This window comes from Pristis pectinata, chromosome 15, assembly GCF_009764475.1.
Source record: "Pristis pectinata isolate sPriPec2 chromosome 15, sPriPec2.1.pri, whole genome shotgun sequence".
Taxonomy (NCBI): domain Eukaryota; kingdom Metazoa; phylum Chordata; class Chondrichthyes; order Rhinopristiformes; family Pristidae; genus Pristis; species Pristis pectinata.
In genome coordinates, this window is record NC_067419.1 from 21,603,818 (window position 1) to 21,631,777 (window position 27,960).

A 27,960-nucleotide genomic window follows, 5' to 3' on the forward strand; every position below is an offset into this window, starting at 1 on the left:
GGCCAACTTGTACAATTCTGACCCCATCACTCCTCCCAGCTCCTCAGTACCAGATCTCCAATAAAAGTCATCCAATTTGGGGACTGGGAGAGGAGGGAAAATGTGATAATCCAGTTTAAGTGAGGATCTGGGGGCTACTTCTCAATGACCGATAAATAGAACTAACAAATTGTCAACAATCAAGAGGATGAAAAAACGAAATGGAGACAAAGTTACTATGATAGCATTTTTACTACTTAGAGTAGAAAAGACTCTAAACGTGACACATGAAAAGTTAATTTCTGAAAAGGCAATTTACATTCATGGAATATAAAATTCATAAATAATACAGAGAAATTTGCAAATAATGCTGTGAATTTAGCAACAAGTACATTCCCTCAGGAAAGCTTTGTTTCACCTTATCTTTTAATTGCTTTGTTTAAATCCCAACTCTACCTCCCCCTCCAAAACCATGCCCTTATCAAACAGCTAGACACAGACAAAAAAAAGTGTACAAACACAACACAACCTGGCTTCTATACTTGTAAAAATGCTGACATCCTGGTTGATATACAGGATGTCAGCATCCTTACGTGAACCACCAAACCAGGTAAGCTATAAGAAAATTAAAAATAACTGATTTCACAAAGATACAGGAAAATGTTTTGAAAAAGAGCTTTGAATTCCTTTTTTCCCCTCAAAAGAGTTCTGTATGTTTCTTGCCTGGCCCTTAATCCAGACACAACACAGAATACTTTTCAAGCAATTAAAGATGTTCTCCATAAGGATGAAATGCCCACTCATACAGCCATATGCTGAGTCGAATATAGCTCATGTAACTAGTTGATAAAATTTAAACAAATTATATATAGTTAGGTGCTTGTTTCCACCACAAAATTTTGGGTGATTTCTTTTCTGGAATATTTGTTGATCAGAATTTACATGATGTTTGTGTGAAAATATAAGGACCAGTTTGAAATTTTATAACCTGGCAATGTAAGGGAGGTCTGCAAGTCCAGGCAGGAATTATTGTAATTGTTGGACACAAACAGGCATTTGGCTTGTTTGTTTCCAATAATTACAACAATTTTTAAAACCTCATCATTTGTGCTGCTTGGCTTTGCAAATTGTGGTTGATTAGAAGTGTTCTGTAGCTATATGAATGATGCTCCCCATTATCTCAGGTTCAGAACATTCTTTCTGAGCATCGGTGCTCTGTAATCATGCAGTAGCTCCAGTAAACTTCAACCTGCAGTGAAATGCATTACAACTATAAGGCCTTCTGTTTATTTGCCTATATGTCACCTTGGTGTGTTCTTCCATATTACAGGTGCTCCACTAATGCAAGTTGCAGTTGAAAGGAGATAGTATAGAGTCAGCCGTGTGCTCTACTTTGGTGTTTACAGCAACTTCCTCATTATGGCCCCAGAAACTGGTGGGAACTTAGCAGAAGGTCAGCAAATCCTTTGGGATCCTTAGCCCTATTCCCCAGCCCCCACATATGTGTGCAGATGAGGAACAAATAGGCAATGTTGCTTCCCCTCGAGGAGAAGCAGTGTGCTTTCTGACATTCTCCAGTGTGATCCCACCCAGCAGTGAGAAGGATCATAGAGGAGAGGGAATTCTCCTCATTTAGTCAAGTTCCATTTTTATGACGTGCCTTTCAGAGATCTTACTGGTGCTTTGGGCATCACAATTCTGCAAATACATTCATTTTTAATGCAAGCTAAAACCCAGAAGCATTAAGTAGAAGGCTATTCAGCTTTTGCTTCTCTGTAAATATGCTTACACTTCTGCATTATGTGAGCCATTGATGAGAGACTAGATCTTCTGCAATTGTCTGTACGTAGAAGTGTAAAAAAGCCAATGCCAAGGTTCCTTCATCCATAAGGCAGTGCAAAACTGAAAAAATATTGCAGGCATTCTATTATCTGGGTAAAGAAGCTAGTTTCAGCTATACAAATGCAGCAGCAAGCCTGTCCAACATGGCTAGTCTCCATGGAGCTTTATAATATTGAGATCGGTTCTTTACTGTAATGTAAAAGAAGAAGAAAAGCACACTTATGAAGCTTTTCCAAAGTGGAATCAGTTCAACCATGAAAGATAAAGTTGCTTAAACCCACCAACCAAATAGGTTGCAGAGCTGCCTGTAAGCAATGTACTTTACAACAACCACAAATGTTCAGAATTTGAAGATCTTATTTAAGTATTAACAAAACTTATCCAAAATATCTTCACCTGGAACCTTATGGGGTAAGGCACCTTCTATTGTGCCACATTTATAAAAGGCAGTAACAGTTATGTATAGCTCAAAACACTCCAATATTAAAATATATTTATATATAAGAAGCTCAGTAATATATCCGTTACTGTAAGGAGCAAATCTGAAGCAACATTAATTGGCATGGAGTCAAATGGCCCAAGCACTGGGCAATTTAAGAGTAATTCTGAGAAAATAAGAAAATGGCTTAGATAGAAGTCTGTGTTTGATGTACTAATACTGGGAGCAGGCAGGCACTAAGTTGTGGCTGGTCACACAAAAAGGTTGCCTTTGCTGGCCAGCATTTTTTGTTTACAGAGGAATGTCCCTTTCAGGGGTCTGTGGCATTAATCTTGGTTTTGTCTGACATGGCTCCTCTGTACCAACTGCAGTAACCTCCTTTCTGTTCCATGCAGCCGTAGTGCTTAGCCTGATGTCCCATGTATCCCTGGTCAGACAACATATCGGTCCACAGGCATTCATTCTTTGCTGTCACAGAGCATGGCAAGTAATAACAGGGTTTGATCTGTGGAGATATGATTTAGAGATTGGAAAAATGTTAAATATTTTTTACTTATGGAGAACACATTGCCTATTCTCTGGAAACTTGTGTGGAATAGTTGGAAGCATTACTTAGCCCACTATGGCATCAACATCAGAAGAAATAGTCAATAACATGAGGTGCTCCTAAGGGTTATGCACTATTTCTTACTGATCATGGTCCAGCTTCCATGTATTCCTTAATTCCCTCCAATCACCACCCACCGTGAGGAACTGTAGCTTTATTTTTCTCAGTAATAGATAGGAAGTACACATTGGTGGTGGTTAAAGAGCCCAAAGCACGAGTGCCTCATTCCAGAAAACGTACATACCTTGCAATTGCAGCCAAACTGGTAGCGATAATTAAGACCTTTACGTTGTGATAAGGTCAGTTTCTCCCATGGCTCGATAAAGTTACATACTCCTGTGTAGACTTTACCATCGTAAACTCTACCTGCATTATGGATGAACAAAAAACTATTATTCCCTAACATTTTCTGTTTTTATGCAGGACTGTGTTTCTATTACATTTACTAAAAAGGAACATGATAGAGTAGGCAGTACCTCTGCAAATGGTGAGTCCAGCTGACTGGGGTGGGGAGGAGGGAGAAGGTAGGTGAGGACAGTGTAAAATATAACTGCCAAGATTCTGCTTTGCTTTTTTTCTGGTAAGTGCTCTTTTTCTTGTAAAGTGGGTGGATGGGATTTCCTCCTCCTTGGCATGCATTGCTGTTCCTAGGGTCAACCTAATTTTTTTGGTGGTTTCCTGGGAAGATCTTTGATTGAAGGGATCAGATTGGACATATACCCTTTTGCAAAATTCTAGTGACTTCAGTAACAGATGAAATTGGCAAAACCTGTGTTAATCCTGCAAATAGTTCTGGAATGTGACAATAAGTCAACTGCCCGAATTATAGCTTGTGGGGAGGACCTTTTCATTTCAAAAGGGCTATGCCTGTGCCGGCAGTGCTAAGTGCTAGCTTCCGCTATCTAATACTCCCATGACAGTAATGATGGAAAATATGATGCATTACAAGCGTGGAAGATCTGGCTAAACTGACCCCCACTCATCAGGGACAATTTCAGCATAAAAAGAAATCTAAGGCTAACAAATATGACCTTTACTGATCATTTACTCTCAACAACTGTCCCTTGCTATCTCCTAATCTTTTCCCTTTCTAGAGAGGGGCACTTCACTTGATGGCCTTATGAACGCTTTTATAATCTCTGTTTTAGTGGCAATCCCAGGTCATGTCTTCCTGGCTCCAAGCAAAAATATTCAGCTTAGTTTCCCTTCTTACTCAGCTCTGTAATGCTTAGCCTGCATTGGATGATCTTTGAACCCTGTGGTGAATAATTTCGTTGCTTGCAATTGGATAATCTTTGAACCCATAGAGAATAATTTACCTGTATCAATTTTGTTGATGCCCTTGTCCTAATATAATCCTGATGCAGTGTTTCAAGCTGAACTGTCGACAATTCTTTCCCCCCCACTGTTGCTGCTCAACCTGCTGAGTTCCTCTAGCAGCTTGCTTTTTCAGTTCCTCACAACGTTTACAAGACTATCAATTCCTTTGATAGTCTTATAAACATTGTGAGCAACTGAAGAAGACACCTTTGATTCTTCCACAGGGAAACTTGTTAGTACATTCTGATTTTCAGAAGACTAATATTGTATTCAAGGATGCAAAACCAGATGATCTTACCAGCTTTATAAATAAATATCGACTGTGTTCACCAATGGCAAGGGCTCTAGTGGCTCAAGTTTCATTATATTGACTGTCTTTTTGGTCACCCTCTAACCTTTATTTATGTAGAAATAAGTTGAAGAGAACAAGATTAAATACCCTTTTCTCAATATTTAAATTATGAATATTGTAATTATCTTATTGGCACCTTTACAGTGGAGATGCACATCTCAGCCCAAAGACTATTTAGATACTGCTCAAAATGCCTATTGATGGTCATGTTCATTATGGTTTGAACATGGACCAATTGGTCTACAGTCAAGAGTGCAAGATTTTGGATGAGCAATGCATTACATTTACTTGTAATTTTGCCTTATGTGATTACGAACTTTGAAAGCTGAAAATTATCTAACGTGAAGAAGCATGACACTATTAATAAAACCAATAGTGCTTCTAAGCCTACAGTGTATACAGGTATTCTAAACTGATACTAAAGACCCTATAAGTGGTAGATGCAGGTTCAGTTGTAACATTTAAGAGAAGTTTGGATAGGTACATGGATGGGAGGGGTTTGGAGGGATATGGTCCAGATGCAGGTAGATGGGACTTGGCAGAAGATCAGGTCGGCATGGACTAGGTGGGCTGAAGGACCTGTTTCTGTGCTGTTATACTCTATGACCCAACAAAAGGAGATAATTAATTGAATAGGAACTGGTAGGGGCCAATATGTGGTATATCCTTCTTTAAAATTGCCTCCATGAAAATCAATCACCATATTAAGTGACTCCACCACAATCTTTACCATGGAAAAAAGAGAAGTGATCACTAAATCCATGAAAATAAATCATCCATGCTTTGAATTCTTCTATACGATGTTAGGGTGCCTGAAAATCTGACAACTTGCCAAACTTCCTGATGAAGGAACTCCTAGATAGAGGTTTTCTTCCCAACATTCTAATGGGAGATACGCATCCTTAGATACAGCCTCTGTGAGGATTTTTTTTTACTCAAAAACAAGTATTGTTCTAATTTGTAGGAGAATTTGTAGAAAGTTCTCTGGAACTCAAGATGTACTGTGCTGCCTACCTGTGATTAGGTATTGGAATTTGTTCACCTGCAGGCGTACACCACACAGGCTCTCAGAGGCTTCTGTATAGATGTACTGAATGTGGTGCACTTTGTTGAAGCCACGATACATCTAAAGAAGAGAAAAAGTTTCCGTTGATACAGAGAAACAATTACCTTAAACAAAAAGCATGTAGATATCACATCAACAAGAATGGAGTTGCATAGTTTGGGATTATATTAATATCTCAGCAGTGACACTAATTAATTCAGCTGATAATTAGCTGTGAAGAGTTCTTGGCATTATGGGCAAAAGGCTGGAAACAGGTAAATCCCTGCCAGTCAATTCACTCTCTATAAAAAAAAATCTGAAATGGAAGAAATCAGCTGGAAGCAGAGCAAGAAGATGACACTGTGCATGGAGTGGCACAACACAGGCTCGAGTCCAATTCTGCACAGTGAGGTCCCATTAAGCTGGTGGCAGGAGAAAGTTCTGTTCAATAAAGTATAGGTATTGTTCTTCGTGCAGGCGATCCTTTGTGTTAGAAGGTCAATGGGCCACCTTCCCACTTGTAAGACTGCAATATAACATATTGGCTTCTTCATTGGCCATTTATTGGTTGAGCCAGAGTCCAGAAGCTAAAATTGTTTTGTACTTTTGCCTTTAATTCACATGGCAATGAGCTGTCAGTGAATGTAATAGCAAAAGTCCATCTGAAAGAGTCAGTTAAAGAAAAATATACTGAAATTATGAGCATTTATTTAACAAGGGCTATTTTTAAACATTAATTGCAGAGAAAGAATCTTGAAGGACATAAGATTACAAGAAGAGTTTGCATTCAAAATCTCTTATGTCTTCATTGTCTTGGCAATAAGCCATTTTGTCAGAGTTGTAAAATGCAGAAATGCTCTATGGCAAGGCTAAAAATGTACATGTATATTTAAAACACTATTTGAAAAGAAATAAAAGCCATTTGCATTATACTGGTTTACGTTGTGGCAGATAACATAATTCCAATTTTGTGGGCAGTCGGCACAGCCTTCTTTAATGTGAGTTGTTCAATGGAATTGTTGTTGGTAAAATTTACTGGGTAGAACTTACCAGTGCTGTAGTGATGATTTTTAAAATCCATTTTATTTCAACAAGAAAAAGCAAGGCTTCACAATATGACTTTGCTAAATCCCATGAGATTACCTTTTTAGAAATGGTTTCAGGTTCTGTCAGACTACCCCTTGGGATTTTCACATTTTTGAAAGTGATCAAATTCAACTTCTCAAAGTGCAGTTTCTTAAAAAAAAATCTTTATTTTTTTTCTCCTAAATCCATTTTGTATGAAAGGATAATCCATGGAACAATTGAATTCCCACCCTTAAGCACATGGTAAAGTTCAGTGCACACCTGTCCATATGAAATGTTATGAACAGATGGGAGGGGAGAGGGATAGCTGATGCATTTATTCTCACTACAATATTGCTGTCATTCTGTCTGTCCCCATGTGTTATCTCCTGTCTGTTAAAGGATGGGGTCTTACAAACAGATGCCCTTGATCTGCTTCCAAGGGACAGTTGCCTCCTGTACTAGGTGAATTATACTGGGTAAAAGGGAACAATTCATTGTTCCTTGTTCTCCTGCAGCTGCTACAATGTGATCACTTATACATGTACAGTACATATCTAGAACAAAGAATGTCTCACTCCAGTTTGGTATTAAATAGCTCATGTTTGGCATCCACCTTCTTTAGATTCTGCTTATACCCTGTGCTTCGCTGAGGCTAATGTTGGAGCTCTCTTCCCAACGGCACTGTGGTGTACTGTCACAAGAGGAACTGCTGTGGTTTACCATCAACATTTCCTCGAGGGCAAAGTGGGAAGGATAATATACGCTAGCCTCATGAGCGACACTCTATAAGTGATTAAAAAAAAGCAGGAGAATGCTTACATACATCTGTAAGTTAGGGGATAAACCTCCCAGTTATCAGGAGTCATTGATAGTGGTGTGAAGACGCACTGACTCAGTAATTGCTTCTGTAGCACTCTGTTTGTAGTCGAGTGATTCTGGTTAGGCCCAGAAACAATCGCAGCATTAAATCACTCATGGATCATGATCCTGATATTTTAAAGAACCAAAAGGCAATTCACATCAGCCCAAGAGGGACAGGGTGATGATGCAGCAGCAACCTGTAATGGACTCAATTTCATGATTTCATTCAGGTTAGATTTCCAATTATGGCCTTAGCACAACTTGAAGTAGGCACTGCAGGGAAAGGAAGGCAGGATTTCATGGTTAGCTTCTAGAAGCTGGGAGCCTGTTAACCGCTAATGATAATGGCCTTCTACTAATGAAAAATAATGTTTCTCTGGATAATCACAATGCAGTTTTGTATATTATAATGAATAATTTGAGTTTACTTGCCTTCTTACAGCACTGTCCTTCCATTTACTGCATCATTTGGTGTATGACACAACATGTTCTCAATCTGCTGTATGCATTGTAAGGCAGCGTATTCTGTGCAGTAGCCTATACATTTGGCGCATAATAGTCGAGGCTAGTCGATTACCAAAGACTTCCCCTCATGATGACAGAATGGAGAATGTAAGGTGAACCAACTGATGTTGGTATAATGACAGAGAAAATGAAAACCTTCTGTCACCCTTGCAAAAATAACTTAAGGGAACATGAACCTGCTTTCTTCAAGATGACTATACTTGTGGTGCAAATGGAACTTCTTGTGGCCTAGAAATTGAAGGTCACTGTTTAAAGGGATGGTGTGCAGCAGGCACTGAAGATTTTGTACTAGGACCACTGATGCAAAGTTCACTGGTGCACAAAGCCCAAAGTGTCACATTTTATTGAATAGGTCGCAACTTGGGAATCCTTGAAGTACGTGAGCAAGTCTAGGTCTGAGTCATACCAGAGTTAGTGAGAGTGGGTGGGTGGAGTTTATTGCTTGAGAGATGATAACAAATGCTTGTGGAGTGAACGATCTGTTGAGGAAGATCCAGCACGATGGGGAAAAATGTGTGTTACTTAAGAGGAAACAGGCATTGAACCTCATTGCATATGTCTGGCCATCTCTGTGCATTAGTTTGCACCTAGGATCTGGAAGGAAAAGCACAGAATTTGTACAACTTAGAGTGTTCTTGGCTTTACTTTACAGAATAATCTTTTGTGTAGTGCTGAAAAACAGGAGTGGTGTTATATAATTTAATTCCTAGGCTCTAGACTTTACTCAAGGTATCAACGTCAACCATTCTCGAGCCAGAAATACTTTGATGAAAAATAATTGGTTGCTGTTGATTTTCACATTGTTTTGTGCTGTTGATTTTCACTCAGAACTAGATTAAAACCTCCCCAAACTTGGGCCCCTTACAGCCGTAGCAAGAGAAAACTTTTTATCACATCAGCCTAACTCTGATTTGAATTCAGTTCCCAGAGTTGAAAAGCAGTATATCACTGCATCAGTACATGCAGTTTTCTTATGATGTTTAAACTCTCTGAGCCTGTCGTGTCTCACCTTCATTTGTTTGATGGTGTAGCGCATTGTCCCAAAAGGCCCATGGTTCAGTAGCTTCTTCCCAACCACTTTTGCCCGAATAACTGGAAGATAAAGCATACGTAAAGGTCATTCCATTTTAAAGTGCAAGTTTATCAGTTCACATAAGTGTTGGCTAAATTTGACAGCATAAAAATGGCACACACACTTCAAGTTGTTATTTAAACTACTGTTGCAGCTCCTTCCTGTTTGGTTATTTTGCTTACCACTGTTGAACTAACCAGGCAGCAGGATAAATATCAAATAGGGTTTCCGCTCCTATCATTTTTACACCTGCAGGCATGGGATGAGATGAGAACCGGATGAGATAATCCCAGTAGTTGAAAAGAATGTAAGCATCACAACAGGTCAGGCTTCAAGTATAGCCACTCAGGTGAGGCTGGAACCTGTGGAAATACTGTAAACCCTGGCAAAATGTTGAATTCTGGAGCAGAGAGAAAATGGGAGGAAATAGCATTGTAAATGTCACAACCTTCTCTGTGAAGTTGTTGAGGAAAGCAGGCACTTTGACAGTTTTTGTTAGCAAACGTAGAATGATTCTTTAAAGGGGAAGTAATGAAGATATAGAACTAGTTACTAATGTGAGTAAATGAAGGATGAAACAAGGCAATTTCAAAACTGATGAGGCACAAAAATCTGTTTCTAGACTGACATCAGTAAAATCTCCTTTTTGACGTCAGGAGAACTACCTGCAAAAAGAGAACATATTTTCTCACTGGAAAGGTTACAATGTACCCCTGTAGCATTTGTGGATGAGAGCACTTTAAATTGGTTTAGGCCTTTCCTTTGGGCTGTTCAAGATTGTTTTTCAATCCTCCATTCCTCCTCCCTCCTGCTTCCAAAAACGATGTGTACTGGCAGCTCTTGGTCTTCATTCCAAGGAAATGCAGCAAGGTTAGACACACACTGTGCTGAAGCTGGCTTTGAGCATTTGATTGTAAAGCTTTGTTTCAAGGAAAGTGTGTGACTTCTACAGGAGCTGCTGTGTATTTAGTCTATAGCCCACCATTCTAGCCCCTAAGCACAAGTGGACTTTTGTTCCATACCAGCCAAGCGGCAGCATGAGGGAGCTAGGTGCAGTGTACCAGATGGGGCAAGAATGTGGAAAAACACCAGTAGCAATTCACATTGTTTTGCATCTTGCTCCAAGGATTTGGCTTAGTTTTTAAAGAGCAGTTTCTGGTCAACCTAATTTTGAGTGTCTAAAGGGAACAAAAGTCTGATTGTGTAACAGACTTGACAAGGTCACTGCTTTGGAAATAGTTAGTACGGAAATCTGCTTTGGCATGGCCTCTCATTAGTAGTGTTGTGGTGCCTATTTATGATCATTTATATTACGGTGCCAGAATGGAATGTCACACATTCTCAAACTGCCCCCTTTTGCCCTTCTTCCCATTGCTGCTGGTGCCTTGGAATCTAACCATTGTATAAATAAAGCAAATTTTGCTCCACCAGAAACCTCAGAATTACAAAATTTCAGCTTCTGACAAGGATCTTAGGTTTAGCAGGAAACAAAGCAGTTTTCTTTATTCTCCATGTGCAGCAGTTTGTCACCAGCTAAGACACTGATGTACGGGAGTGATTTTTAAGTGCCAGATAACTATCGCTTGCTTGATAAATGGGTAAACAGCAATAGAGAAGTAAAACTGCGACTCCCTTCAGCCACCCATTTGACACTCGAGGCCTGACTGAGGCAACATTCAGATATGCAACCTGCCAGGAAAAAATAGGTAGGAGGCAATGTAAATATTCAAAATCTAGTTAAAGGCTTAGAGATTTGACCCACTTGGAATCATATTCCCCAGACCTGGCCTGCCAGCTGGTTCAGCCTTGGAGCTGAACAATTTCCTTAGGCCTGACAGCTCAGCAGCAGCAGCAGCAGATCATAGAGGGCAGGGTTCCACATTGATGGCAGCAACTGAATGTCATGTTTGCTCTGGGTGACACTGCATGTGTGTCAGGCAGTCAAAGATCCAAAAAGCTTCCATGATATGAGGACATCCCAAAGTGCTTTACAGTCAGTGAAGTTCTTTTGATGCTCAGAAACGTAAGAACAGTATGTGCTTAATTGGCCCCAACAGATAGCTGGGTGATTTTGACCAGAATATTTCTTTTAAATCATCTTTAATGAAGTTTAAGTTTTGGCTAGGACCTCAGAATAATCTGTGATGTCTTTTGCATCCACCAAAGAGAAAAAGTTGACAGTGCAGAACTCCCTTAGTACTGCACTGGAATTTAGAATCTATGTTCATCCTGGATAGTGTACAAGTAGATGAAGCGTGGTCAGAGATGCACCAGTAAGACTAGTGCATCATCTAAGCTGATATAAACTTGATGGATTTCTGGAAAAAGATAATAATAACAAAGCCAGGATATCTCAGAGGAATATTGAATTTAGGACCCAACTGCCCTCCACATCACATATTCTGCTTTTCAGCCACTTCAACCAGGGTATACCAATTATTGCAATTGTGGTCTGTCACCAAAACATTTAATTATGTACTTCACAGGATATGGAAAACATTAATAATTTTTTTATTCCAAAAAGCTCATCTACTCTTCTCAAGGATAGTTCTTAGAATCTTTTTTAGGAAGCTTCATTATGCGAAGTTCCTCTCTCATACAAAAGTGTACTTTAAGCTCCCTGCTATGAATGACATGGGGAAACTGGCAGTAAATCTAAAAAAAACAAATGTTCCTGTCATTTGTAGAAAATGGAGAATAGTGTGTGGTTCCTATAGTAGTTGAAGAGACAAGTTGGGAACAAAAATGCTTTTTAGGTACCATGTAGTGTGGTGAATTTGAAATGTTTCATCTGAGAGACTGAAACTGATCTGAATGGCCCCTATGCTAAATTCAGTTCTTTCAAAGGCTAATAAGCTGTATAACCTCATACTGATCAGTGGTGTTGAACAAACTTTTAGGAACTGGTTTGAGACCTATTTACATCCTCTTCACTAATTAGCCAGGTTCCCTGTGGTTCACCTATTTACCGGGACACATTGCCATTAATTCCCAACTGTAAGCATGTCTGCAATTTACTCGACCAGTAATTTCCCTTTATTGGCACATTCTGTGTATTAGTACTTGCTCTCTCTGAAAGGCTATATATGGAAGGAGTGTACGAACACAGTGCCCCTTGCTAAAGTTGCATTTTAAATAATTTGGCCCAATTCCATTAGCCGGTGTCTGGATCCAGATAAACAGTGCATTTAGAACATTTATAGAAATGAACAGTTTTACTTTGTCACTTCATCTTATTTCCATTTCCAGAGCAGTACATAAGAGGATTTCCATTCTTGCAATCAAAGCCCTGTAGTTTTGATTGCCATGTATTAAATCAAATTAGTAGTAGTTAACTAGTAGCTACCCCTGAGTGCAGCTGGGTTTCATAACAATCTACCTGAATTCACATTGACTTTAAATAAGGATTTAGTGTTAATTGCAACCAAATGTTGATTGGTGCAAAGAAAGAGAGGTGCTGGTAAACTGAGTAATTAAAAATTTTAGGAGTTTTTTTGTAGTCAACAGAAACTTAATTTACAAAAGTAAATGAATGGTCAATGTGCCTAGACTTGCTCACCGAGGGCCATGAAAATCCAGTTTCAAAGTTTGGGAAAAAGGAACACCATTCCAGGACATTCCTGGGAGGAGGATGATGTGCCAGGCCTCACATGCACCTGAAACAGATGCAGGCTGGGAAGGGAATGTTCTGCCCTCTGTTTGCAGATGACACCACTAGTTTGAACATTTCAGTGTCAGGTTTTGCAGGAAGAAATGATGTTTTAGCTTCCTGCTGAACTGAAGAGTCCAACGATTTCCAAGCAATTAAGTCCATAAGTTATGGATAACATTTTTCTTTAGGCTCCAGCCAGAAATTAACGTTATTGAGGATAGAGTAAAGCCAGAAGCTTTTCCTGATTTACTAGGATTTATTCAGACATAAACTATATCGAGATGCCTGTAAAATAACACAAGTCAAAAATTGCATGTGGATAACTACAGTGTGCTTGTGGTGGGCATTATGAGTTCAGTATCCAGCTTTGCATGGGTAGTGTTGGAACCTGCTTTGCCCTTTGAGAGTATATTTGTATCTTAAACTCGGTCTGACAGCTTTACAATTAATATCCAGTGGCATACACATACAGCCATTTCAAGAGAAATAAAGGACTGCAGATGCTGGAATCTAGATGAAAAACACTATGATGTTGGAGGAACTCAGCAGGCCAGGCAACATCTGTGGAGAAAAGCAGGCAACCATTCCAAACTGTGACCAACCATTGAGTGAAACCATTCTATTTTCAACCCTCTGAAAGAGCAGACACCTACCTTGCCTATTCTTTATACTTCTTATATATTTGTTTTCAAAAATATTTTCATTGCTTTATTGAAAGCCATTAGAGATATTTGCGTAGTCCACTTTTTAATAGAGAATTTCATCCTAACAACTCTGAATCAAAACAAGAATATAATTTCTTCCCAAACTCCATTGGTAATTAAGTTTATGTCTAGTTATCAACTTACCAATGGAAATAATTGGGGAAAGTGGACTAAAACTGGCAAAAGAAAGTCTGGCAGAGTGTAAAAGTGGCCGAATTACTTGCATCAAATGCTTTGTACTCCAGTTGAAGATCAGTTTTAAGTAACTGGTCCAAACATGGAACAAGTGGAGAGGCAGGGGGAAGGTTGGGCTCCATAGTGAGGTTATTGTGGATGGTCAATCCAGTAAATACCTCTAGACATACAAACACGTAGAGCAGGTAGCTTGGCTCGATTATGCTGATTTGACCAAGGCACAGACTAAGGGCTTTGATTTTACCCAGTTCAGCCACTTGAGGCATCATAAAGTTATTACCAGTCCTGGAGTATGAAGCACCCCACAACAATATGTTCTGTATCTTCACTTCCTCTGAGATGTGCAAGGAGTAGATGTGCTGAATTGTCAGTGAGCTGTAGGACAGTTCCATTACTTGGAGCAAAAAGATCTTAAGGTGGTTGGTGTCAATATTAAGTAGATTAGAACATAAACCAGGAGTAGAACCACTTTCCCACTATTTTTTAATATTGCTTGATTCCCTTGTTGTTTAAATGTCTGTCAATGTCTGCATGAACATATTCAATGATTTTGCCGTGAATGTATTCAATGATTTCGCCCCCACAGCCCTCTGGAATTCCAAAGATTCCTAACCTTCTGAGAAAAGAAAGTCCTCCTTGGCTCTGTCTGAAATGGGTTTTTCTTTATTGCAAAACAATGCCTCCAAATTCTAGATACCTTCACTAGGATATCTCAGTATCCACCAGATGAATCCCCTCAGAATCTTTATATGTTTCAATAGAATTACCTCTTGTTCTAAACTCCAATGAGTATAGGCTCCACCTGCTCAACCTTACTACACACACAGGCCTTCACCCCAGGAATCATCTAACAAACCTTCTCTACACTGTCCACCAATTCCAGTATATCAGTCTTTGAATATGGAGACAAACTGTATGCACTACTCCTGGTGTCTTTAACTTATTGTGTTGCATCTACTCAAACCCCCCCAGATCACTTTGCACTGCAACATTTTGGTGTCTTTGAGTGCTTTGTGGGCCAGGTCCAACCATGCCCTAGTGCAGGTAGAAGAGGGCCTGCAGAGTGATGGTGGAGGAAATCTCCAATATCAGCTGATGTCTGTGACTCTCTGCATTTGGCCACTGATGTTGCTTGCCTCATCTGTGGGCAGCTCCCTCAAGCTGAACACCTGATGTTACAGAGGAGGAACTGACTGGGTTGATATTTAACCTAATCCATGCCTGGATTGTTGCCAGTTGTCCATCGGTTATTTTTCATGGTTGTGTTGCTACATTTCATGAGATAGAGTCAAAACTGTCTTGCTGATTAGAGAGGATTGGCAGGCACGCTTCAGTGGCACAGAGTGATAGTTTGTGCAATGTTTCCAGGGTGTTATCATCTCAGGATTCTGCTCAACTTTGATTATTTTTATCTCTTATTCTTATAATCTTCAATCCCATTCTGAAATAGACATGTTGCTGTACATGATATAATAAATTGGACTAAAGTGTTAGCTTCTCAGATCTGTACTGTACATGACAGGGTGACAGCTGCCTCCCTTAATGCAGACTCCACTCAATGCTTTGATCTGCTTTTAGAACTGGAAATGATTAAAAAGGCATCACTGGCACCTTTGGGAGTTTGGTACAGGCCCAATTCCTGGAATAGCTGCATGATAAAAGTCCTTTGTAATTGAAAAGCTGGGTGAAATTTTCTTTCCTCTAGTTTTCTATCCTCTTCTGCTGAAGATGGCGGCTCCTTGTAGTCCTATGGCAATTAACCACAATACCCCTGCCTCACTAATGGGCCAGTCATTGTTCCATAGCTAAGTCTCTGACAGTAAGTACTGGGAAACTATTCAGCTGTGGAGAAGAGGTAGGTCTAATCCTTCATTCACACAACATTATTGCAGAAACATTTGCAGTGGGAACAGCTCGGTCTGGACGCCTGGATAACTTCCTTTGCACTTGTTCAGGTGTAGCACTTGTACTCAGCAAAAACTAAAAGAAAAATCAAACCCCTGTGCGTCCTGAATGGTAAAATTCTGCAGTTACTTTACCTCTGACTCATTTTAAGTGTGTAGGGTCAGCTAAAGTATAAAGTTTTATGTGTAGGCAGAAAAGTAACATGGATATATTGGTCCATTGACTACATATGATGTCAACAGAATATCTTTATGGAAGACAAGACTCGATACTTTCTCAAGCAATTTTTTCAATAAATGTGTTTCTTTGTTGCCTATTCTCCACTTCTACCCTCACTTAAATAAGGCAGAGATGTGGGTATTTCATGAATGGAACTCCACTACCGAACCCATCAAATGGTGGGTTCGAGGGAGAGGTCTCTGGAGTGCAGCCTTGGTGCTGCGGGTGCATTGGCTGCACTCGCCGGGACTAATGAGCCACAAGGAAAGGTGGAGATTGAATCATTGGGTGTGGGACCTTGATCCATTAACCATTTACTCTATCCTTCACAACTTCCAGGGATAGAATTGGGATCCTCATTCCATCCTTCAGGAGGCTCATTAGCTTCAATACACTTAAACCACTGCCTTGCAGGTGGATTGGAGTTCACCATCCTCAGGCTTGTGCTGTTAACATGGGTGACACTCCAGGGACTGGAGCTTGCACTTCTGGGTTCCAGTAAAGTTTGTGATGGCTCCACCAGATTGCCACTGGAATGAAATGGCCAGAGAGTGGTCTCTGATTGAGACTGGCTCTGCCAGCAGTTGTACATAGCACGTACATCCATTAGTCTAATGCTCGATCATGTGGAATGCAATATGAAGAGCTTGATATGGCAGCCTTGAATCCCTTTGTTTAATATTAGTGATTTTCTAAAAGTCCTTTTGAAAATCATATGTTGAGGCATGAATAATTACAGGTGTACAAGGAGAGAGCACCCGTCATTCAATAACTTGTGCTGAAACTTAACGCTGACGGTGAAGGGATAGATTTTGGTGGCTGACTGGTGAATCAGATAGCCTACTGCCTTACTAGCCAGCTGCGGCACCTGTGGAGGATGAAGGACTGTTGTTAAAGGGAAGGAGGGATCTAAACTCTGCCATTGTTATTACTGGAGTACCTGGGAGAGCCACTTTAGATAATATTAAACATCCGTCCAGAACTCCTTTGACTGGCTTCCAGCTGATACTAGCTGGAAAGGGCATTCAGGTCAAGAATAACAAATCATTGCCAGTGTGCGTGCTCCTTGATTGATGGGATTAAACCGGTTGTGGGGCCAGGGGAACAGAGTTGTCATAATTATACTGGTAGTGGGGATAAGAGTTTACTCTTTCTGTTAGATAGGAGACATGAAGATTCTCCCAGTAATCTCTTACTGACAGAAAACAAATTTAACTTTGGCAATTCTCCGGAGCTATCGGCTGTAGCCATGGAGAGGCTGAAATTGTGACAAACTTTGTGTATTCTTTGCCTTACCCCAACATGGTGACAGGAATTGGGACCTCAGGCAGTGGAAGTGGAATTGAAGTTGCAACAACCTGTACCATCTGACTGAGACAGCCCTCCAAATAGTTGAGGAGGTCCATTAGCATTCCACATAATTAATAAGCAAGCACTGTTTAAACAGCTGAATAAATACTGTGTTCCTGGCAGCACTGGGAACGCGTGACTCTGCTCTCACTTTGTGCACACTAGGATTATGCAGGGGTTAATGTTAAGGTGTGCACAGACAGAGATCACTTTTGTTCCTGTAGCAGACGTACAATGGTTCAGCGTAGTTTCTAAACTGATGGGGGCTTTAGTTATTTGGCATTACCCTCAGCACCTGCCTGGCTGGATTTCAAAACACATAATTGCAGTGATCTCATCTGCATGAGGGATAGAGAGATTACTGTGGCATTTCCTGCTGAGGGGCATACTTCACATTTAGTGCCCAGGCATTCCATGGTTCATTTAGGCCAGACAAATAAACAAGCCATAATGGGCTACGAGCCAGAACACAAATGCGTCTGCTCCAGTCAGTCACCTGAACAACCTTGAGCTTTTAGGAGTTTCTGTTCAATCTTTAAAACAATTTGATATCTTTCCACAGCCGTAAGGTTTGAGCAACTGGTGTGAAGAATCACAATACAGGAGGGAAAATGTAAATGAAAGGAAATGAGAAAGAAGTTGTCACCAATAACATGAGGTGTCCATGTGGCCCAGGCTGAGATCTCCATCTTTTGTTTCCTTATATCGCAGGGAGCCTCGGCTTTTCAGTCAAGCTGATTTTATGCTAGCTTCCACCTGAACCCAAGCTGTTATTTCCAGAACAACTGACTGAGATTTGCATGCACAGTTATAGGGCACTGAATCTTAGCCATGATTCTTGCCAGTCAGAGTTGTGCAGCAGAGCACAACTCTGCAATTTTCAGCTCAGGAGACTGAAAATTGGGCCCAGTATATTAATCCCAAATCAATCATCAAAGATCCCATTGGGAAATTGCTACAATGGAACCTCCTTGTGAAGGGAGGTCAGCACCTGTCCTGAGGAGAAAGAGGCTCTCCATATTGGAGGTCTTTCCTTTGTGGTACAGTATTGTTCTATTAAGTAACTGGATAAATAACTGAGTTCTAATCCCACTAAGGAGTTTAAATTCACATAATTCAACAAATCTGGAATTTAGAAACAGCTTGTATCAAAGCTGTAACCATCAAACCATCAGATTGTTGTAGAAATCCATCTGATTCATAATGCTTTTCAGGGAAGGAAATTTGCCATCCTTACCTTGTTTGACCTTAGTGTCACTCCAAATCCACCAATATAGTTGTCTCTAAACTACCTTCTCAGTTCAGGGGCAACTAGGGTTGGGCAATAAATTGTCAGTAATACCCACCCATGAATGAATACAAAATTAATGCAGGACTGTACCTTTATGTCTCAGAGTTTCGGTCTCCCCTTGAATGGGCTCCAATATCTCCCCCTTCCACCCCCCCCCCACTCAAAAGAATCCCACATGAAATTCATCTGTCACATGAATACAGCTCTCCTCTTTGTACTAGCCAGGTACTTCTGAGTACATGGACTCTGCTCCCACATGATGGTGCTGCTTTAATAGAGTGGTACAGCATGGAGACAGGCCCTTCAGTTCACTGGGTCCACACATCAATTGTCCATTTATATTCAGCCACTGTATTCTCCCCATATTACCATCAACTCCCTTCAACTCCTCCTCCCTCTATCTCAGGTTCTATCACTCACCTGCACACTAGAGGCAATTTACAGTGGCCAATTAACCTACCAACCAGCTCATCCTTGGGATGTGGAATGAAAATGGAGCACTTGGAGGAAACCTGCATGGTCACAGGGAGCACATGCAAACTCCACACAGACAGCGCTCAACGTCAAGATTGAATCCAGACTTCTGGAACTGTGCCACTCTTCCACAAATTTTGGCTGAGCAGCTTATCAGCAAAATGCATTACTGGGTTAAGAGCCAAAACATCCTGGGTCTATGCATGCAATTTGAATTTGCCCTCCCTGTGTTCTTGCTGTGAATTGGAACTAACTCTTGCTTCCTGCAAATCTAAATCTAAGTTACGGTCTGTCCCTCCTGGAATATGCAATGTCACAGTTCCTAGCAGTTGTGATGCTGAAGGACAGTTTGAATATTGAGAATGAGCAATCCGATCTAGAGCATCGGCTTTCTGGACACTGACGTAACTCATAGTTCCAGCACCGCACAATCTGTTACAGAACTGGAGTGCAGATGAGATGTCCTGTGGCCCTGTGGGTTGGAAACATACTTTGGGGACCAGTTGTACTTTAGAATTAAAGGGTACGTGCAAAGTTCAGGAAGACAGGCTTTCGGCAAAGCATACGAAGTTGGCCAGATAAGTTTTAATATGGCAAGATCCTGTACAGTTAAATATATAGTGCAAGTTGGTGTTCTCCTTCAGGATTGGTTTGGACTGGAGATAGGGGTGAGGGGAGAGAGTGGTGATTTGTCTCCTTGCTATTTAATTATTGTGGAGATTGAGTTTTGATGCCATTAGTCACACCTTCCTTGAAACTTGTACTGCCCCAGTCCTTGTGTTCCATTCTGAAAAGGAGGGTGGCAATATCTCAAAGATACTCTGAAAAATATACATCATTTGGGCACTCCAGAAGTGGTATAGAAACAGAATATTAAATGGCTTCCATAAATAGAATTCATGATTTATTTTTATCAGGAATTAACTGCACGATGTGGGCAATGAATCTGTTTTAGGATCACAGTGGTGTTAATTCATGGTTCTCTCTCATAGACCCTATCATGCTGTGCTGATTTGTGGCTTGGTGCTCTTCCCCCTCCGCAGAGCATTGAAACATTTCCCCAGTACTTCTGTTTGTCCACAGTCATTCACCATTCACACCAACCTCATCTATTTGGGAAGCATAGATGAATTCAAGTTTAAATGGGTAAAATCTGTATGTGTTCCCACCTCTACCTCCTGTGCTGTGATTTTTCTCAACTGCCAAAGTCCCACTTCTATCTCAAAAGTTTCCGTGCATAATAAATGGATATTAAGCAGGCTGGAGAAGGGGCAGTTCCCAAAAGAAGTAGGAGAATAAGGGAGTTATGATGTAAATTTGGTCAGGACCTTGAGTTGACCAAAAAATACATGCATGAGAAATAAAAAAAGGGTAATCATTGTTATTCAAACTTCGTAAAAACACTAGAATATAGTTCATTGCAGGAAACATTTCTGCGGAGTGGTAAAACTAACTAGTTGCACACCATCCTGAGCAGTAAAAACTCAGCATTACTGCCATTTGTGTGGAGAATGGCAAGAGCTTGTGAATGCAAGGAAGCAGAACATATCACTAAGCACTGAACTCCAAGTGCACTGCAAGCAAATTGCACTCAGTTCTGTGTTCTGCTTTCCAGGAGCCATTTCTAAGCAATGAAAATGGAGTCCTGAGGTGGTGCAGTACCCATCAGGGTTGCATGTTCTCTGTCAGCCCATGAATATTTCCTTGCATTCATACAGTAGGTGGAAATAAAGGAGGCTATTTGGCCATCTTACAATGTTTTCAAAAGCCTAACTTTATTACAAGACAGTTCTTATGGCCTGGTGGTGTCTTTACTGACAACATGCTGGTTAAAAAAAGGTGCCTTGGCAACACATTTCCGATAAAAATGAGTTAAACTTTGTAGGGCGATTATTTTAATCCAGATTGCACCAGCAATCCAGATTTTGTGGCATGCGTCTGCTGCTGGAAAGAGAAGCTGGGTTTAATGTGAAAGCCTGGGGTGGTGGGCAGCAACCATCCAAAATCCAAATTAAAACATCAGCAGTATGAGAACAAATATAATGCTTCCCAGCTCTAGTCTGTTTCCTTTAGTCCTTGGCTCAGACTTTGATCTCTGATTGTTTTTATTTGATCCCAGTCTTTCATTATTTGGGCCCTCTTCATTCAATATTCAATTTGCCTCAGGTTATCTCAGACGATATGGTTACCCAAGTCACAGATTAGGACAAATGGCTTTTCAGAGCCTCTCAGTATGCTGCTCCAGAGCATGCATGCCACACAACTGACAATAACCATTGCCATTTCTGCCTTTTCAATTACACTGCACACTCTGAGCTTCAAAAATTTTAAATAAATGATGTGGATTATTTTAAAGCATTGGGAGCTTTCCTTCTCTCTGCCAACAGAGATACCAGAAGGTAGCTGACAAACTATTTGAATATGTTTATTGTGGTATTGTCGACATCACAGTTTAACTTGCAAGTCACAAACCTAATGCAAACAATATGAATTTCTTGGCAGTATTGAACCATAAGAAATTCTGAGTTTAGTATTCCTGTAACTATTTGTGGCCCACAGCACTCATCAATTACATTAGGAATGTACATGGCTTTATAGCTGGTCAGTATTACCAAAACTACTTCCATAAATGTACTAGACGTTCATTATCTTTTTGACTTAAAGCATAGTTGCAGTCGTGTGAGAGCACCTGTGACTCCGAGAAGAAAGAGTAGATCAAATTGCCTTCCAGTGTGGTAATACATTGGGCAATACAGTGATTTACAATGCTCAGACCTTATATCAAAAACCTTGAATCAAGTTTGATTCTGCTAATTTGAGCAAAACTCTAAGCTTTGCTGCACTTTTGAAATGCTTTCAACCTGTGGCATTTCAGCTGTTATGTTTTGATTTTTATCCCCCTTAGAGGTCAACTCTGTTAAATAATATAATGGAAAATTAATCATAGGGAAACCCGCAAGAAATTATCCCAGAAGCTTCCAGTTATACTAGCTGTAATTTAATAAATCCCCTCATATCAAAGATTTTTAAAAAACCTGAGAGGCAAATTATAACCAAGTTTGCTCTCTAGTGCAGAGTAATGATCAGTCATTTTTCTTTTCCCCATATACAATAAATAACTTCAAAGAGATGGACAGTTGAGAACACAATGGGAATTCTGTGTGTAGAAACTCATTTCAATGATGCAGCAGTTAAAGCTGACTTTTAAGTGGCTTGCCAAAACCTTGTCCAGCCTGATTGCTCTTATATAAAAAATACTAGCTACATATTCTGATTCCACAGCCACAATAATCTGCAATGCACCTCTCCCTCCTCCTTGCCTTCCACAGGGTTTTATTGGGAGGTTGGGTAGAAGGGCATGGGGAGAACAATAGAAATTAAGAAATAACTAACTCGTGCTGACAGAAGTCATTTACAAGAGTCCTTGGGGTTTCATGGGTTGGGGAATACATGTGGTGGCCAATGTAGACAGTAACCTAACATCAGGCACGGTTGGGAGGAGAATTGTGAGACAGATCCTCTCGTTGATCTCTGTAGGAGGTAATGTGTTTGGTCAAATGAAAATTTTGACATTATTAACTCCTTCAGTTGCATTAGCTTACATTTTATTTTTGGGTACATGTATTTATGTTTGTAGTCTTGACCCACCTGTTCTCTCTGAAAAAAGACTATACGAGAGAAAGAAGAGAAGGACAATAATATTGAATGAGCATGTAAATAGTACTTGCTGCTCTGCAATAGCCAGACTCTGGAACTGGCAGAATTAAAAATTGAGCATTAGTATATGACATGGTACATTAGACTATTTGGGTCTCAGGAAGTTTGCAGAGCTTCACCTCAGCTACATTGCTACAGTAGGATGCTCAGCAGTAGTCAAGTTCTTCCTAGTCCTGGGAAGAGAACAACAATAGTCCCCAGGAGCATGCTGTTCCACCTCGACTATCTCTGGGGTAGCAAAATATTGGGCTGTTAATGGAAGGAGTACTATGCACAAAATGAGTATCCAAAGATTAGGCAGGACTAGAAGATCATGAAGGAAGAAATGGGGAAAAAAGACCTAAAAAGGTGCAACCACTGCTATATGGCATGTTTTTGCCATGCTGACTAAGGGTGACTTCTCATGCAATTAAGTTAGATTTTAATTTGGAGTGAGGGGAGCAAAATGAATTGGGGAAAGCACACCTCAGACAACTCTGGTTCGAGATCCATGTATTTAACTGAGCCTCACATACATTTCTTTGAATCATCTTCTGCTGGGGTTGGGTTAGGGATGCAGGAGCAGGGGATTGGCAGGAGACTCACACTGCATGGAAGCTAAGACAACAATACTTGGCAGGGTAAAGACAAAGGAGGTGCCAGCACTTACATCTGCTGCTGTTGTGAAGGGCTGGGTGTCCCAGCCTGAGTCACGATGCTGAAGATCCTTGGACAATTGTTCCAGGACATCCTGTAAAGGATTAGCAATGCAGCCACAGTGTGGTAGTGAGATGAGATAGGGTGGGTGGGCAGAGTTGTGTTTCAAAATAAACAATGGGGAGCGACTGATAATTGTGCACAAAGGTCTACAATTTTATGCAGGGTTCAACCCCTTAAATCAAAGCTATGAACAATGGTTACCTGTTCACTTCAGAACAAGGTTGTTGGCTTTTACAAACTAAGAATGTTCATGTATAGGTGAATCCTACTATCCTTAGTCCACAGTCATGCTCTTTCATTTACCTCACATTAGAGATTTAACAGCACATTTACAGACAATCCAGTGATTTCCAGCAGCCTCCTGCATTATAGCATGACTACACATCCCCTTCAAATTCCCAATTTCAAATGCTGTTATTGATTTGAAAGATTAGTTGCAGGCAGAGAGTCAGTAAAATATCCCAGATGAGCAACTCAAGGCAGCTCTAGAGTACACAGTTGGTAGAAGCAGACAGCTCAGAGTGTATTGGATGGGAACCAAGAGGAAGCCAATAAGGTCTAGGAAAAAGGTGCAATTCAATGATGTTTCAGCAGGATATTTAACAAAATTGTCTGTATCTTCAGTATGATTGTTCCAGAACATACCACTCTACAGAGGTCAAATATACCAGTGAAAAAGCCCATTAATCCTGAAACTCATTAAAGAGAAGCTTTACTTATTTGCCCAGAGTTTGGGAGGATGGTTTCTTTCTGGCTGTAAATGTGTAAAAAAAAGCAATAACTTCTACTGCGCTGCTGAGCTTTTAAATAAAATGACAGTATTGACTGTAGTGTAATAAGATATGGGCAAAATCTTACAACTCATCTTCAGGCAAAGAACAGAAAAACTGATCTTTAATCCTAATATCAACTAGTTCAGGTTACATTTTACAATAGTTCACATTGAGCTATTGTTGATTGAAGTAAAGTTTATCAAAGGAAACAACAGAATCATGTATTTTAACAATGAAAACTAATAATGGTGAAAGACCCAAGTTATATTCACATAGATTACATATTAAAAAAAAACTGGTGAATATGTTGAAATTTGGAGATTTCATTCCATGCCATGGTTAAAAAGAACTTCTATATTTTCCTAGACGTACCCAATGTGTTCGCCATCGTTCACCCCTTTTTCCTTTCACCCTTTAATAAAAGAGAATCCTTACCTACTTCAGAGTTACAGAAGGCGTGTTGAGGATGGGTTGGCATGCAAGAGCAAGCTTCTGTTAGCTGGCTGAACTGCACACTGCTCACAGCCAGCAACAGACTCAAAGCCGCTGTGGTAGAAACTGCCATTCTCTCTGAGAGACCTTTCCTCTGGAAAGCGAGTAAAATGAGAGTTGCAGAAACCTATGTAGGAGAATCTTTCTGTACTGTTTTAGTCGATGATTGATCCTTCTCTGTCTCTCTCTCCAACTGAATGAGAGAATATAACTACGCACCATTTATTAGACAAGTGACACACTAGCTCTGCCCACCCTTCAACGTAGCAGCCAATTAGCAAGTAGCAGATGGACGTGATGCAACCCACTTCTTCCTCTTCCTTGCCCTCTATGGGGTTTTATTGGTGGGGGGGGGGGTGGGGGTTGGGTGGAAAAGCATGGGGAGAACAATAGGAGTTAAGAAATAAACAACTCATGCCAACAGAAGTCACGTAGAAGTTTCCTTGGTGTTTCATGGGTTGGGGAACACGTGTTTTCCAACATAGACAGTAGCCTGACATCAGGCACTGTTGGGAGGATATCTGTGAGACAGATCCTCTCATTGATCTCCATGGGAGGTAATGTGTGGTCAAATGAAAATTTTGACATTATTAACTCTTTCAGGTGCGTTAGCTTACATTTCATTTTTGGATTTGTGCATTTGTGTTTGAAGTCTTCACTCACCCTACTCCCTCTGAACAAAGACTTAATGAGAGAAAGTAGAGGACAATAATATTCAATAGCCATGTTAATAATATTTGCTGCTCAGAATTAAAAATTGAGCATTAGCACATGACATGACGAATTAGACTAAATTGGTCTCAGGAATTTTGCAGAACTTCACCTCAGCTACATTGCCACAGTTGTACACAAAGGTCTATGGTTTTATGCAGGGTTCAACCCCTTAAAACAAAGCTATGAATGATAGTTGCCTGTTCACTTTAGAAAAAAGTTGTTGGCTCTTACAAATTAAGAATATCCACATAGGTGAATCCTACTATGCTTAGTCTACAGTCATGTTCTTTCATTTACCTCATGTTAGAGATTTAACAGCACATTTAACAGACAATCCAGTGATTTTCAGCAGCATCCTGCATTATAGCATGTTAAAGGTTAGTTGCAGGCAGAGAGTCAGTAAAATTTCCCAGATGAGCAGCTCAAGGTAGCTCTCGAGTACACCGTTATTGGAAGCAGACAGCTCAGAGTGTATTGGATGGGAACCAAGAGGAAGCCAATGAGGTCTAGGAAAAAGGTGGAATTCAATGATGTTTCAGCAGGATAGTCATTGTTGCTTTGTCGCTAGTATGGGAGCCAACTTGCCTTCAGTTAGCTCCCAGAATGAGAGAAATGCTCCGTTAACTTTGATTTGTTTTAGGTGTGTTCAAGGAAAGAATGTTGGTCGAATACCAAGAGACCTTCCAGCTGTTTGTCAAATACAACTAAAGACCTTAAACATTTCCCTGAATTGCCAGACCAGGCAGATTAACCAGTTACTGCCCTGTAGTTTGAACATTAATAAGCTGAACTTCTCTGGACCAATTCAGCATCAGTTGTACATTGGAAAATAGACAGTAGCTTTTAACCCTATGCCTGGTGCTGCTGGAGTTCAGAGCATTACTTAATTTGAGTATCCTTCCTATTCTCTTCCTCTTGGAATGTTCAATTGAAATTTATCAATTCCGTGTTTCGATTCTCTCCGTATGGATTAAAGTTTTCGTGCTTTTTCTTGTTGCATATTCAAGTCCAAGGCATACAGTATGTGTGGGGTTGAAACCTTACTGGAGTGTAGTACAAGTGCAGTACAATTTTCCTTCTAAAAGAATAGATTGCTCCAACATGTGTCTGGGGCTGCACCCGACTGTTCAATTCTTACTGAATAATATTTGGTTTCTTCCAAAACCTGCACAGAACAGGAAAGAGGTGCACAATCTTGCTGTTGGTATGGGGTATTGAGACAATTAGAGAAATTGTCTGTACCTTTAGTATCACACAAGATGCTGTTGGAACTCAGCAGGTCAGGCAGCATCTGTGGAAGGAAATGGAGGGTTGACATTTTGGGTCAAGATCTTTCATCTGGACTGAAAGATAGAGGGAAGATGGCCAATATAAAAAGGTGAAGGGAACGGGTAGAGTAAGGGCGAGCAGGTGATAGGTGTATCCAGGTGAGGATCCTCCTATCTTCCTCTCAGTTTCTCATACCATTTCCACTCTCCCTCAACTGCCTATCACCCCTCCTCACCTGGATGCACCAATTGCCTGCTAGCTCTTGCTCCAGCCCTTCTCTTCACCTTCTTATACTGGCTATCTCCTCTCTAACTTTCAGTCCAGATGAAGGGTCTCGACCTGAAACGCTAACTGTCCATTTCCCTCCTTAGATGCTGACTGACCCGCTGATTTCCTCCAGCATCTTGCTCTGGATTACAGTGTCTTGTGTCTCTTGTATCTTTAGTATGATTGTTCCAGAACATTCCACTCCAAAGAGATCAAATATATCAGTGAAGAAGCCCACTAATCTTGAAACTCATTAAAGAGAAGCTTTACTTATTTACCTCAGAGTTTGGGAGGATGGTTTCTCTCTGGCTGGAAATGTGTTAAAAAAAAGCATAACCTCTACTGTGCTGCTGAGCTTTTAAATAAAATGACAGTATTGACTGTAGCATAATAAGATGTGAAAAATCTTATAGCTCATCTTCAGGCAAAGAACAGAAAAATTGATCTTTAACCCTAATATCAACCAGTTCAGAATACGTTTTACAACAGATCACGCTGAGCTATTGTGGATTGAAGTAAAGTTTATCAAAGGAAACAACAGCATACAACTGATAATGGTGAAAGACCCAAGTTATAATGACACAGATTACTTAAAAAAAACTGGTGGATATGTTGAAACTTGGAGACTTCATTCCAGGCTATGGTTAAATTTTAAAAATATTTTCTGACAAGTGCCCAACATGTTCACCATCGTTCACCACATTTCCCCTTTGCCCTTTAATAAAAGAGAACCCTTACCTATGTCAGAGCTGCAGAAGGCGTCTTGAGGATGGTTTGGCATGCAAGTGCAAGCTTCCGTTAGCTGGCTGAACTGAACGCTGCTCGCAACCAGCAGCAGACTCAAAGCTGCTGTGGTGGAAACTGCCATTCTCTCTGAGAGGCTTTTCCTTTGGTGAGTTGTTTTGATAAATTGAGAGTTGCAGAAACCAAAGTAGAAGAAACTTTGTATATAGTTTTAGTGTTTTAGTCGATGATTGATCCTTCTGTTTCTGTGTGTGTGTGTGTGTGTGTGTGTGTGTGTGTCTGTGTGTGTCTGTGTGTGTGTCTCTCTCTCTCTCTCCAGCTGAATGAGAGAATATAACTACCCACCATGTATTAGACAAGTGACACACTAGCTCTGCCCACCCCT

General features: G+C 40.4%; 2 protein-coding genes across 3 annotated transcripts in view; one reads left to right on the top strand and one right to left on the bottom strand.

The window, feature by feature from the left end:
- LOC127578140 (synapsin-3-like) overlaps nucleotides 1-27,960 on the top strand; it is a 203,480-nt gene that overhangs the window by 124,484 nt on the left and 51,036 nt on the right. The window lies entirely within an intron of this gene.
- Nucleotides 213-27,895, bottom strand: LOC127578142 (metalloproteinase inhibitor 3-like). Of its 2 annotated transcripts, none has more exons than XM_052029749.1 (5): nucleotides 27,570-27,895; nucleotides 9,048-9,130; nucleotides 5,554-5,665; nucleotides 3,112-3,233; nucleotides 213-2,765 (listed from the first exon to the last, which is right to left on the bottom strand). In XM_052029749.1, the coding sequence occupies exons 1-5, from the start codon at nucleotides 27,697-27,699 to the stop codon at nucleotides 2,571-2,573; spliced, it is 642 nt and encodes a 213-aa protein (XP_051885709.1). In that variant the 5' UTR covers nucleotides 27,700-27,895; the 3' UTR covers nucleotides 213-2,570. The 2 variants fall into 2 exon arrangements, with proteins under 2 accessions (XP_051885709.1, XP_051885710.1); XM_052029750.1 differs by lacking the exon at nucleotides 27,570-27,895 and adding an exon at nucleotides 24,525-24,784.